This window comes from Phaseolus vulgaris, chromosome 6 (genome assembly GCF_051622355.1).
Source record: "Phaseolus vulgaris cultivar YP4 chromosome 6, ASM5162235v1, whole genome shotgun sequence".
NCBI classification, from domain to species: Eukaryota; Viridiplantae; Streptophyta; class Magnoliopsida; order Fabales; family Fabaceae; genus Phaseolus; species Phaseolus vulgaris.
Genome location: NC_143503.1, coordinates 35,578,692 through 35,593,080, shown reverse-complemented (window position 1 = coordinate 35,593,080; position 14,389 = coordinate 35,578,692). Strand labels below are relative to the sequence as shown.

General features: G+C 32.7%; 1 protein-coding gene across 2 annotated transcripts; it reads right to left on the bottom strand.

Moving 5' to 3' along the window:
• Window positions 1-21: 21 nt before the first annotated feature.
• On the bottom strand, window positions 22-9,825 carry LOC137832632 (katanin p80 WD40 repeat-containing subunit B1 homolog KTN80.1). Of its 2 annotated transcripts, none has more exons than XM_068640905.2 (18): window positions 9,473-9,825; window positions 8,754-8,884; window positions 8,274-8,391; window positions 7,731-7,957; window positions 7,516-7,618; window positions 6,669-6,739; window positions 6,023-6,097; window positions 5,780-5,923; window positions 5,123-5,297; window positions 4,056-4,574; window positions 3,354-3,410; window positions 2,983-3,272; window positions 2,006-2,131; window positions 1,690-1,764; window positions 1,456-1,568; window positions 1,241-1,357; window positions 1,085-1,153; window positions 22-603 (listed from the first exon to the last, which is right to left on the bottom strand). In XM_068640905.2, the coding sequence occupies exons 1-18, from the start codon at window positions 9,495-9,497 to the stop codon at window positions 543-545; spliced, it is 2,496 nt and encodes an 831-aa protein (XP_068497006.2). In that variant the 5' UTR covers window positions 9,498-9,825; the 3' UTR covers window positions 22-542. The 2 variants fall into 2 exon arrangements, with proteins under 2 accessions (XP_068497006.2, XP_090159284.1); XM_090303158.1 differs by having other exon boundaries at window positions 7,731-7,962; window positions 9,473-9,797.
• Between the last annotated feature and the right edge of the window lie 4,564 nt (window positions 9,826-14,389).

Sequence of the window (14,389 nt, the reverse complement as noted above, 5' to 3'; positions counted from 1 at the left end):
TAATAAAAGAAGGTGGAGCAGTTTGAACAAAAAAATGAAGCTCCATTTCATTGAACATAGATCATGAGATATACATAGAAATATGCATGACTATTACTACTACTACATACATCTGACTGATACTGATAGTCACTATTATATGCACCAAGGTGCACCAAACCCAGTTGGGGTCAGTATAACGGGTAGTAACCAGAAAACAAATTGAAGAAAAAAAAAATACGTACAAGCAATAGCCAAGATCAGTGGAGTTATATGGACACAAGCCTTCACAAACAACTGTTGGAAGACCAAGATCCTCAGATGGCTGCTTCCAGCTTTAAGCGTCTAACAACTTTCTTCCAAATATCATTAGATATAATGCTCTTCCATCAACAAAGCCGATGATGACAGCTAATACAGCAAATCATCAAGACAAAATTGTAGGCTATGATCACAATAACCCAACATCAAACCTCCAAGTTTTGAGCACAGTCCTGCCTCAAAGCATATTGGGCCATGTCACTCCTTCACAATTTGACATAAAGTTCATACAGCATTTTCAGTTAGGACTGCTGAATAACAAGATTTAACTCTAGGGCAGACCTGGCTAATATTCCACCCCTCCTGCAGCAAAAAAGAAAATGAAGCTGTGATTCTGGGTTTCTGAATCTACAAGTAAATTAGGTGTCAGTGAAAGTCACATAACACTGTATTCAAAAAATACTGAGCATCATGTTACTCAATTCAATCGGATACTCCCCACATTCCTCACCAAAGAGACAAAAAATGATTAATACCTTGATGGGATGTAAATAAACTGGTAATATGTTAATAATACTTATTCAGGAAAATTGAGAGATTTATGCTTTCATAAAAAACAGAAAGGTGAATAATCTGCCAAAAAGGGAAAAAAAATGAAATTCTGAAATATTCCTTTTACTACTTCAATTTATAGTTGCATGCCCTACTCGGATTTTCCCATCACAAGATTGTTATTTTCAATGTCAAGTAGTGAATGTTCAAAATTCTGAAATAAAGACCAGCACGTGAACAAAATTGTTTTCAATTTACATATTTGTGGCAAGATTAAAAACTGCATGATTACCGTATCAGTATTGGAAGGATCATTTGGATCTTTTGCAGTTCCATAAAGCACTGGTTGCAGCATTCCCGTCTGTCCTCAAGATTTTATAAAAGTTAGCTTCATTCACATATAAAATACATGAGAAAGGGAAAAGAATAATGTGGAAATGGAGGTCACCTTTCCTCTTGATGTAGATCAACACCAACAGAGGGAGGTGCTGAAACAGTAGCACGTATCGTTGAACCAAAAACTGCTACAAGCTTTAACAGCATATCCAGTGACACCTTGGCATGTCTGGACAGTGAGAAGAGAGTAAAAATGAGAAGAGTAACAAGCCCTGTGTTCAAATCCCACCACGAGTTTTCAAAACCAATATATTAATAAACAATTACCTTTCCATCTTGCTATCCAGCAAGCCTGTGAGCACAGGAAGTAAGCAAGAAAATAAATCCATGGTGAAAATCTCCATCTTCTCCACAAGGACACTGATAACATCTGCTTGAACCTGCATCAGCAAGAATATTTTCAGGACTGTATATTCAATAAGAAAACCATATGTTCCTAGTTAGGCACAAAACACTACAAAAATAAGCCTACAAGTAGCATACTACTCGTAAAATACGCACAGATTGATCTGGCAGCTTTCTCAAAGCAGTGGTAGCGCCTTTAATATCATTGCGCTCCCAAAAGTGCCGCACCACCTATAAAAGTAAACAGTATTACCATGATCAGTGAGTGATGTTAATTACAAAATGGTTATAGTTTTTATCATTTTCTTTCTTTAGCCCTGTTTAGCAGACAATAATACAGTTGCACATCAGCGTTACAGCATAAGGCCTAACACTGTTATCACATCTAAGAATAAGACAGACTGAAACATTGAGTATACAAATAAACAAAGACCAAGCATGCAAACAAATATTAATAACTGGCGAAACTTGCCTGTAACTTTGTCAAGCGTGAGCGAAGATTACTTAATGTTACATCATGAGTTTGCATCAGACCTTCGATGATTTTCTCCTCGTTTGCAGAGTTTGAATCCCCTACAGAAATTTGAGGCTCAACTTTCTGCAACATTGATAAACATAAATACTATTAGTTGAATTACCTCAAAGTAACAATTTGTGAAAATGAGTTCGTGATTAAATTTTATCGTTCACATTCTTTCAAGGCATATGAAATCCCTTTTTTATACTTGGTACATTATAAAAGAAAATAGACAGTGAATTTTAGAGAAATAAAAATAGAAAGAAGAGCAATGACACTTGATCAATGATCCAAATTTGGATCGGGGTGCATTCAGATTGTGGTTCAAGAGAAAAAATCTGAGAAACAAACTCCTAAACTTACAATGCCATGTATAAATGTTTGAGCCTGTTTATTAGATAATAGTTTTTTATAAGATATTTATTTCCTCTAGACTAACTTAGCAATTACATTAACCAGATATTCAGATCAGCAACTAAAGAACGCATATCATTTAAACTAAATTTCAATCTGGATGCAAGCTTGCTTGTTGCCGAAGCTCATTAGCAAGATGGGTCTAATTTTGCATTCTTTATTTTATTAAGTCTGGGTTTTCTGGCATAATAGCTTAATAGAACTAAGAAAAAAGAAAAACCTGATAACATGCACAAGAAAAACTGAGAAACCAATACTTGAAAGAATAAAATACATATTTTCCTGATATAATTTGAAATTACATATATCAAAACCTATCACCCAAAAAAGCCACAAATACCCATACCAAATTATCAACCCCATCAAAATTCCAATTGGTTAGCTTCGGGCTTAAAAGTATGAGATCTGGGACCTACCGACCTTCATATAACAAACATAATTTTCACCATAAAACAAACTGGAAGCTCAGTGGATATGCACCATATCAAAACTTTCGTAAAGTGAAGATTGAATTTTACCAGTGTGTCAGGAGATTTATCAGTTCCAAATATTGTCGTCTTGGGAATGGAGGGCAGATTCTTTTGATCTTCAATTAAGGGAATTCTTTCTCTCCTCTCACATACTATAGTGACTGGGGGAGATGCGGGAGATGCTTTAATTTGATCTTCATTGTGAACTTTTTCTCTCGTTTCATTTATTTCATTTATCGTGGGGAGGAATACATTACTTTGATCTTCATCAATTTGAATCTTTTCCCTTCTCTCAAACCTCTCAACCAATGACCGGGTCCTTCCGCGTACAACAGCAACTGCGAGAATACAACACAAAAATATTCAATTTTCAGTGGCTTTTATAAAATATAAAATTGCATATATAATGGATTGCAGACCTCCATTGACGTATTTAACTGGACTACTTTCTTCCTTGCGAGGTGAGGATTCATTACCTGAAATATAATAAGGATGTCACTTGTAAACTCAAAAGACTCAACTTCAATCATAAATAATAAGCCAAAATATGCATAACATCTCTATTTGAATGACCTTATACATGGAAGTTCGACTTTTTACTAAAGCAGAACCAAAATCTCAACAAGCTACTTGTCAGAATATCTGCCTGTTCACATCACTAAAAAGAACTTAGCTGTCCAGAGTCTTAGCCAATAGTTTATTCACTATTTTTCAAAGGAAATATAAGTTGGAAGTCAAGGTAAACTTTGCTACAGAGAATTTCATAACATTTCGATATATTTAAAATCAAGGGGCAAATGTAAATATTTGCAAGTATGATGAAAGGTCAAGAAACAAAATATGATTAGAAATTAGCCTTTATTGAGAGGGTTAAGGAAGCATGTGGCGTTAGCTACAAATATAGGTTGGGATCAAAGGAGAAAACACAACAATTCAATAAATGAGAGCTTAAATAGTTGAGGCTAATGAAGTTAGCAATCTACTCATGCTATATAGCTGAGACAAGAGAATTTGTTTATAGCAATAAACAAGATCAAGGAGATTAAGAAAACACGATAGGGAACTATAAAATCGGCAATAACTTGTATTTGATATGCTCAGTGGTTAATAAGAAAACTTACATTTCTTTTGCTCGGAAAATACACTCGGAGATAGGATCTTGTCAAACTTGTCCGTAACACTCTTGATAGGATGTTTATCTTCACACGATTCTTTGACTTCATTCTGAGGTCCTAGATTTGTTTGGAACTTGGGTTCTTTTGTGCTGTCTAATTTAATTGCAGGATCACAAAAGGTTCCAGACTTCATATCTTCTGAAAATCTATCAACATCAAATCTGCCAGTGGATGCTCTCCGTACATGAGCCGGTTTGAGTAACATTCCAGGTTTTGTCTTTGAAAAGGTGATAGTCTCTTTTTCAGATTTTGCTGAGATCTTACCCTCAGGAACATCCCGAGGTACAATGTTCGGTGCAATGAAAGATTTTTTAATTGCTTGTTCATTCGATTTTACTCGAACTCCTGTCGCAGGACTCTGCTTCATTGTTCCCAAGTTGCAAATTTCCTTGAATTCCTCAGGGAGATCTACTTTTTCACTTAAAGACCCTGATCTCGGTAATGTAAAAGGTTTCCCTCCAGAAGCTTTACGTGGAAGAAATAAGCATTTTATTAGATACACAATTGGTAAAATGATCATATTTATAATACATAGACACCAGAACTATGCATGTATCTTCATTCATCATGTCAAGAAATTTACTAGCTGTTACCATGTAAAATTAAATTCAGTATAAGTCACTTCAACAGAGCTGCAAACACAAACACATTCTTTGCTAAAACAGCCATTGATGCTTTATAGGAGAATCCCGTCTACTAATCTGATAGGTTGTACTATACAGCATAGACTCTTGCAATGTCAAATGTGCAAGAACCTTGACAAATCCAAATCTAAACCTAACTTAATCAACATTATCAAGAATGGCAAGATAAAGCAGTTAAAGAACAGTAATTCAGTATGGGTTGGTTTTAGCAAGTTAACCAATGGCAATAAGGAATATCTGTGTTGGCAAAGCATTAAAATGCAGCAAAACTCCATCAAATGAGACAAAAACAGTGCAACTTATAATACAGAACTTCAATTTCCAAAGAGTAACAAAGAAAAGACAAAAGAATAAAAAACATAGGCTTACAGTCAATATATATATTCTTTATCTCTTTTGACTCATCGGGAAACATGCTGCGCAACCCAGAGGTTGGTCTTTCATTAACTTCTACTTTCTCTAGTTTACTTCTCTGAAGATCATGTTTTTGTTCTGTGACTTCATTTTTTTTTGGATCCAAGTCAGCACTATATGGATCAATAAGCTGAAATGTGAAACTACCAGTCAGAATATGGCCAACAAAAATAAAGAGAAAAAACCGATCTAAAAATATATTTCATTCAAACTAAATGGATGCCAAATACTAATATTGCAGTTAATACCCATATTATTTGAAGTGTCGTCTCAACTATTTACTATCGAGAAATAAGCATGTAAAACTGATTACTAATACTATTAACCAATAATAGTAATAATGAGCAATGGTAGATTTTTTTTTTATTCTCAAGCGATCCTGGAGTGCTATTGCACTATATACATAAATCATTAAATGTGCTGGAATTCTGTTTTCCAGGCTATTAAATTTTTTCCCAATTTCAGTATTGCATAAGCAGGGCTGAATTTACAAGTACAAACTCAAAATCATAATAGAGCTAAATATATAAATACAACAGCACGACATGTCTTTAAATTAAAATGTAAAAGAAGCAATCGATCTAAATTGATAAAATAGTGGGTCATACGTACCGATATATCTGCAACCCAGATTCCAACAGAATTTCGGTAGAATGAGCACCCCAAAAGTTTCCCATCGTGAATACAAATATCACCAAGTGTTGTCCATCCCATATCGACAGTATCATGGCATATAACAGGTTCCCATGAATACACCTACAATACATTGGTATAGTATAGCAAATGACATCTTTAATCAGTTGCAAATGCTGTCTGAGTAATTTATATATAATCTAAAAATTGCATTTATTTTACCTTCAAACCATCTTCATGTCCAGTGAATAAGGTCCTTCCATCAGGATGAAAAGCTATTGAGCGTACCCCAGAAGCCTTATAAAAGTAATATGATATATTTCAGATCTCTAATAATTAAAAGCGATATTATAGTTATCAAAGAAAATGCAATAATTTACACTTCTCAAAGAATATGAATTTTATTGTGCTCCTCAAGTACTTGTATTTGGCAGATTGTGGACAGTTAGACATGCTTTAAAATTTCAAAGGCAATATGTTTGATACATATAAGGTACTGTATAGAACACAAGAACACTCTAGGCATCTATAAGCTTAATATTAAGACAAAATACACTATAATCTGCAGGTTACAGGAAAAAATTTAACCAAATGCAGAAAATAGAATGATGTTCTTGTCCATAACTACATCAGTAAATTTTCACTAAAAAAATAAACATAATGTGATGAGAAACTGGAAAGAAGTGTCAAGAAGGGTGATTCAGTACACTACTACTAGTTGAAAAAGAGTAACCATGGAAGTTAGTACTTAGTTGTAGTACAAAATTTGTCTAGAGATTTAGTGAAAGAGAGACAGAACAGACAGAGATGCAAGAACAAATTATAGCATAAATGAATATAATTGTTTCCTTTCAGAAAGTTTAGATACCTCACGTCTGGCAGATCCAATCAGTTCAAAGGTTTCTAAATCCCAGAATTTCACTGTTCTATCTGCAGAACCTGTAAAGTAGTTTGTGAATTTCAATAAGTGTTCTTTCATTAACTTGCATATATTAGTAATAAACCAGGCCTAACTTAACCCCAGAAGTTAGATCAAGAGGGGAGGATTATTAGACAAGCCTTATAATGATTTCCTTTAGCCATATTCCTACCCAATGTGGGACATCCTAACATCATATGTATACAAACAATAAGTTTGTAGAAATTTTGGAGGTAGAGAAGACCAAGTATAGAACACATCACTATTGACATACAACAAATTTCACATCCCCAAGTCAAACGTCTGATAATATCCGAAAATTACATATTCCTTTATTTTTTACGCATAAATAGGCTTTAATACACTCATGATATAATACGTTAGTTTAGAAGAGAGACTAATTGTTAACTGATAATTACAGAATTCGGTAAGATCAAATTTGATATCTACAATATAGATGTGGAAGTTTCATAGTTTGAATCTCCTATAATTGCGAGACTTCTCTCGCTGAAATTAAGTAAAATACTTAGAGAAGGAAAGAATAATACTTTCCTTGTTTTCTAACAATTGTGCATTAAGTTCACTATTTAGTTTGGGGCTCAACAAAATTAGTATAAACATGAAGAGTAGACTAAGAAGGATTTATATTAACATTATCTAAAAGATCTTATATATGTATGTATCTATCCAATAAAAGAAGCTATTATTATGAAACAAATAATCTTTCTATATTCCCAATACATAAACATCTACCACTATTAAATCCTTCAACTGTTCAAAAAAGTTACTAAATCACCTGTGGCCAGGAGAAACTCAAGCGGATGGAAATCTATTGATCTAATGGGTCCTTCATGGAACTTAAAGTCGTGCAAGAGCTTCCCAGCTGTTAGATCCCACACCTGCACAATGGAGTGAGACAGATTCGTGATATATTGGTAAAAAAGATTTGGAAGTTAAAATCTATTGCATGTTAGAGCATCATCGATTTAAGAGTGTGCATATTGTTGTTACCTTCACAACATTATCTAATCCACCAGAAACAACCCAACGACCATCTGGAGTAAATTTGATAGTACTGATGCCCTGGGTATGACCCTTGTACGTATGAATACATCCTTTTTTTCTTATGTCCCAAATCTTTAGATTAGTGTCCGAGGAGCCAGATGCAAAAAATTCACCGAAGGGATGAAACTCAACAGCAGTACAATTGGACCTGTGTCCAGCAACAGTGCGAACCACTATACTTCAAGAACAATAACAAATATATTAGAAGTGTTACTGAAGAATTATCAGAGGTAGGATCATATATGGTGACCAAAATTTGAAAAATGCTGTAAGAATTCAAAATCAGAAGTAGTAACAGTACTTCTGGATTCCATTATAAAATTGTGCAAGCAAGGTAGATAGCCAAACTGCCAAATTCGTAATTCTTTAGTCAAGTATTTATTTATGATCACCCATTATTCATTTCTCTAGTTTACATTCAGATAAACACCATTCTAGATTTTAATATTATCCTAACTTCATCATGGTTTAGTAGACTAATTGACTTACTCTTTGCTTCTTCCAAATCCCAAAGCTTTATCACACCTGTTGATGCTCCACCAAGCACTAACACTTCTGCTGAGTCAAATGCGACAGATTCAACTGGACTAGTATGACCAGACAAGCTCTGCATATATTAGCAGCAAGTCAAGCATTGTTAGGTCACAGTTATACATGCCACCTGGCACTACTTCCATCAAAACAAAGTCACATACAACTCATAATGAGGAATCCAATCAGGAAAACTATTACAGATGATATATCATTATGATCTGACTATGGTAGTAAATCCCAGTTTCGCAGTAGCCTCCCTATAGTGGCAGTGCCAAAAATGTGAAACAGATAAGTAATGAAAACACAATAACAATTGTAAAACAAGTAGGAGGCATTAGAAATAGACCCTCCATTAAAGTGGCCGAGCCGATGATCTAGCAGTACCCATATCCCAATCAGAATGCTACAAAAAACAAAGCAAGCAATGGCACTGACCATTAATGAAGTTGGCTTCCCAATTGTCCAGAGATTGACCTTGTGATCATCACCTCCAGTAATGAAAAGACGGCATGCCTTCTTTCCAATATTTAAACAATTGACGCTTGCTGAATGAGCCACAAATTCCTCTACAGTTTATTGGCTCAGGAATTCACATTATCAAATAGACCAACACAGTCAACAACACAGAGAGCCAGATTGAAGAAGTAAATAAATCAAGACCCCACAAATTAAAAATCCTAAACCCGGAAAATTCTTATCTTTCAACATCTGATTTCCAAAAGACCAGAGAGAGAGAGAGAAAATGAGGAATATTTCAAATAAGAAAATAAGTACGGATAAGGGGTAAAAGAAAACCTTAAAATTGTAAGTTCCCATTAACTTCTGCAACAATTTCAGGGTAACCAAACCGAGCAAAAATGTAAAGAGCTTAAAACTTTCCATCGTAACTACCAAAATTAGCATCAATTCTTTTTCCCCAGAAAACAAGCACACCAAATCCCACCTTGCCCTCTCCCATAACTTGAACCCAAAAAAAGCAAAAAAAAAAACTAAAACCCTTTGAAGCTGCAAAGAAACACCTAATCTAGATTTCAATAGGAGCTCAGCTACCAGTAACTATTTTTTTTTTTAAATAAAAAAATAAACAAACAATTCCAGGTAACCATTTTCTCTAGCAGAACACATTTAATAATTTATTGTGTGAAAAAGGATACGTAGTTTGTATCCACGCTTTGCCATTTTTTGTTGGGCACCTCAGAAACCACCTTCTGAAGTTGAAATGAGCTTCCTTTCTTGAGTAACGAAGCAATCCAGAACTTGGGTCTACTCCAAAGATGGCTCCCCTGCTGCTGCTACTCTTAGACCACGATTCACAGCAAAAAGAAGAAGAGATTCTTGGACGGGTGGAGATGGAAATCCGAAGCCGAAGGTAGGAATTGGAATGGATGTATCAGGTGAGAAATGGTCTCAAAACAATAATAATAAAAGAAGAAGAATTCAGATTCAACAGTGAGAAATGAGAACGGGAATGAAAATAATGGCCAGGAATTTCTTTTTCTTAATAATAAATACTTTCATTTCCCTTTGCTTTTTCAAATATTTATTTATTTATTTGTTTGTTTTGTAACATTCATTAATTATGTGTGGAACACCAGCAAAGACCCTTCTGTTTTTGTGTTGCAGTTAGACAAAAATAGATTTAAGAATGTCTTTTCACATCAAGATCTTGAGTTAAATTTAAATCTTTATTATGTTCAACTAACATATATATCTAATAAACCACAGTTTTTTATTTTTTTTCTTTCCAAAAGTAAATAGTTTTCTTTTAGGAATAAAAAAGTTATTTGGTCTGTAATTAGAAGCAATATTCGAAATATTAAATATATTTATAAAAATTCAACAAACCATACCTTTTTTATGGCTACTGTTCCCTCTTCAGACTCAAATACCCTCCACATCTTGCTGTTATATTACGAAATTACCTAAACAGCCCTTCTTTTGTTGCTGACGTGTCACCACTTTTGACACAGTTCTTAATTTATTTATTTTAAGTATATAATATTTGAGGTATTAATCAATTAGTTTTTCAATAATATATTTGTTTTTCATGTGGGGTTAAGAATTTGCTCGGTGACCCTGGTTTTTATTTTATTTTATTGTGTCTTGCACGTTTGTGTCTCCACAAAATAAAATTATAATTTTTATTTATTATTATTATTATAAAATTGAGGCTAATAAAGCTGGAAGATATTTACAAATACTTTTCACTCTATTCTATGGCTACCTAATTTATTGAGTAATTTAACTAACAATTGAAGAAGAAGCAATTTGAAGAGAATAAAAGGCACCAAAGGGAGATTCCTTATAACATAATCTTCCTTTCTTCATGTATAATTTTTCATTATGTGGGAAAAAACTTAGAACAAGATATCATCTTTCATTGTTATTCAATAATATGGATGGCCATATATAACAACTGCATTAACAACACTTGCTTCAACCATCGACTCTATTCATTAAAATCTCTATGGTCTATCATCTTTAACTTAATAGATTTTCAAAAATTCATAAATGCTTATTAGTTAAACTGTTCCAAGTCTAGGAATTAATGTAACTGGTGTAAAAAAAATAAATGTAATTAATATTTATGTGTTTTGTAATTCGAAGTCCAGTTGTCGGACTCTATCGACTCAGACCATCACACCTAAACAAAAGATTAAATTCTTAATAAGATACAATAATAAAATATTCATAATAATTATATAAATAAACACAAATTCTAAAGGACCAGGTACGTAGTCATCTAGTACTAAATACTGAGTATTAAGTGGCAAAGTTTGACTTCAATGTCAGATTATTTTTTACAGGTACCCGATGAGTGAAATAGCAAAAATTACAGTAATTCATTAAAAAAGAATGAGTAAGGTGCAGGTCGACTGATCGAGAAAATATTTAATAGTTTTATTGATTTCAATCCATTGAAAAAAAAATTTCAATAACTTAAATATTTTTTAATTTTATATTATAATTATTTAAACTGATCTGACTCACTTAAAAAACAAGCAATGTCTGAATATTTTTTTTTTTTTCAAAAATCAAGTGGATACTGTCCTAACAACTTGTCATTGGATTTAGTCATTTGTGTTGAATTCCATTGACTCATTTCATCAATATGCAGTGCATTTCCACTGACTAACACTGAATTCGTTTAGATCAAACGTGTCTTTCAATAAATTAGAAAAATTTGCAATCAAATCAACATTTCTTAGTGCAGTGGGCCAATTTTCGCAGGCTAAAGTTTAATTGCATGTGAGTAGTTGAATTTAGTGATATCAAAATCCCAATCATGATTGCACACATTTTTATACTCAAAATGTTTATAACCAAAAACATATTAACGGCTTTTTCCCTGTCTATCCAAGTGCATTTCGAATAATTCTTAAGATCCACTGTGTAAAAACACTCAATTTTTTTCTAATTCAAGACAACAAAGTTACTCATATGTAGTGATAAATTTGGAAACAAAATCAATTAGTTACTGATTTTACAAACACATGTTCATGATTCATAATTTATAAACATGAATGATCTACATTTGAACTTACACAAAATCCTAAATCCAAAAGAAATGTGTGAATCTAGTTGTCTTAGTTTTCTTGATCTTGTTCTGTCACTGCCTTTTGAAGCTGTCCAAAATTATTAGTACATGAAGTTTCTGACTTAATTATAAAAGTAAACAGCCCAAAGAAAAAAGGTTTACAAGGCTCATATGATGTGGGGTTCAACATTTGAACGTTGAATTGGTGAAATGTTTTTCATGTGCAAGACAGCAAGAGAATGTTTTGAAAAACACCACATTCACTGAAACATGAGTGTCCCTTGCATCATCAAAATCATGTAAGTAAAGAAAAGTGGCATCATTCACCCTCATGTCTGCTCCACTACATCAAACATTATTTTTCCAAAACTAATTTTAACTAAACACTTCAATTTAATATAATCACATATTCGTCTTTTTTAATGCATAAAAATCGCGAGAAAACTAAATCTTCAAAGGAAAAAAAATCATTCCATAAATGGTTGGAGGGCACATGGACAAAAAAATGCACCATTTTCACAGTACGTTTTTGTTAGGATGTTTGATACTATTTTGAACTTGTTTTTCATGATTTTTTTCTCTCCATGTGAGGTTGAGGTTGTGTACCATCTCCCACGTTGTGTTAATACTTTTTCTATTTTTTTTATCGACGATAAAAAATAAATAAATAGGAATCACTTAAGGGGTGGTTCAACCCTTATCCATAAAGAGCAAAACATTTTATCATACTCCTATCACGAAACGTCTACCTGATTATCTAAGGAACAACCAAATTAATCACAGGAAAACATTAAATTATCATCATCATACAATCCACTGGGTTCAAAACTCAATTAGAGTACCCGAAGGAAGCACAATGAGACTTTGCGTAAATCCACGACCAAACTTTTACCTGTACTAAGACGAATACTTCGAGCGCATCTACCACCCCTATCGAAGGACACACAGTTCCTATGATAAACACTAATATAAATACGGATGCGAACACGAAAATATATATATAATTTTTAAAATGTAGATATGAAAACATAGATCTATATATTATATAATTTGATAATAAATATTTACCTGCATAAGTATATTTCAGTTTTTTTAGCAGAAAAATATTTATGGTTGATTTAAAAGAATTTATTATTTATTTATAATTATAATAAAATTTTATATAATAAATTTGAGTTTTTAAAAAATTAATATATATTTTTTTAAATTATATTAAAACCGTTGTTAAAGTTATAAAAATCTAATAAATATTTTTTAAATTAAATATTTTATCAATCACGTGTGTCCGAAAAAGATATTCCATAAGATTTGTCCAAACCTCATATATATTAATACAAGCTAATTAATAAAAAAAATCCTATAATTAGAACCTATTTCGTATTTCTTGAACATTTTACTTTTGTTTTATTAGAATGAAATCCAATAAATAAATAAATAAAATCCAAGGGAGGATTTTGGTAAATGTGGCCCTCGAAAGACAGGAACACACAGATTCCTCGGAAGTCTTAAAATCGAAGTGTGTGTATTTTAATAATTATTTTTTATATTTTAAGTTAACTAAATGAAATAACGGAAGTGTTTGACTGAGAAACGGAGAAAAATTATGGTACAACCCGTGGCACCGTCATGTTGTCGTTTGGTTCTTTTTTAAAATTTTGATGCAGTCGTTTTCAATGTCAGCAACTTTCACCTCCACAGTTCACTGTATCAGGCTTTTACCTTTTTCTCTTTTCTTTTTAACCAGCCAACACAAAACGACAACGAAATAATGCACCCAAAGCTGTTACAACATGACAACGACGCATCACCATGTGCACCTTAAAGCTACAACCACACACCAATGTTTAGCCCATCAGGCCCATGGGCCACACTAAAGGTTTCACTCTTTGGGCCTACTTATGGGACTAATAAATAAATAATACACTTAAATATAAATAAATATAATCTATTTTTGCTACAAATATCAAAAGGGTGGATGGAATATTCAAGCCTGTTTATTGTGTTTATTACGAAAAATAATTATTCAAAAAACGTATATAACAATTGGTTGTGGTAAAAGAAACCTTTTAAGCTTTCTCAATAAGTTTCTTCAAAGCTAAAACATGATTTCTTTGAAGACACTTCCAAATTGTAGAATCACTTCGTTTAAAAGTCAAATTTATCCTTATTTAACGCCGTAACGCATTGATGGGTTTGGATTCCTAAAGAAGGTACGTGAACTTTCTTAAGAGATGGTAAAAAAATTAATTTATATACACTCAATATTAAATCACGTAATCACAAATTGTAGAATATGACAAATATAATTACCATTTTAGAGACATATGACAAACTTTTTCCTTACTTTTTTTTTTTCGTAAATTAAACAACAACAAATAATAAAAAACATTCACTTCACAAAGGGTGACATATTAAATCACGTAACTAGACTGTTTTTCTCTACAAAGGGTGACAGTTTAGTGGGTTATGAGTGGTAATATGTTAACACTACAAATAATAAAAAACATTCACTTCACAAATCAACAAAATAATA

Excerpts from the sequence above, each read along its gene's own strand:
- LOC137832632 (XM_068640905.2), bottom strand. The coding sequence starts at position 9,497 with ATGGCAAAGCGTGGATACAAACTAC. Across the intron at positions 3,273-3,353 it reads AGTTAAATACGTCAATGGAG|TTGCTGTTGTACGCGGAAGG; the intron begins GTCTGCAATCCA and ends GTATTCTCGCAG. Across the intron at positions 1,154-1,240 it reads GATCTACATCAAGAGGAAAG|ACGGGAATGCTGCAACCAGT; the intron begins GTGACCTCCATT and ends TCTTGAGGACAG.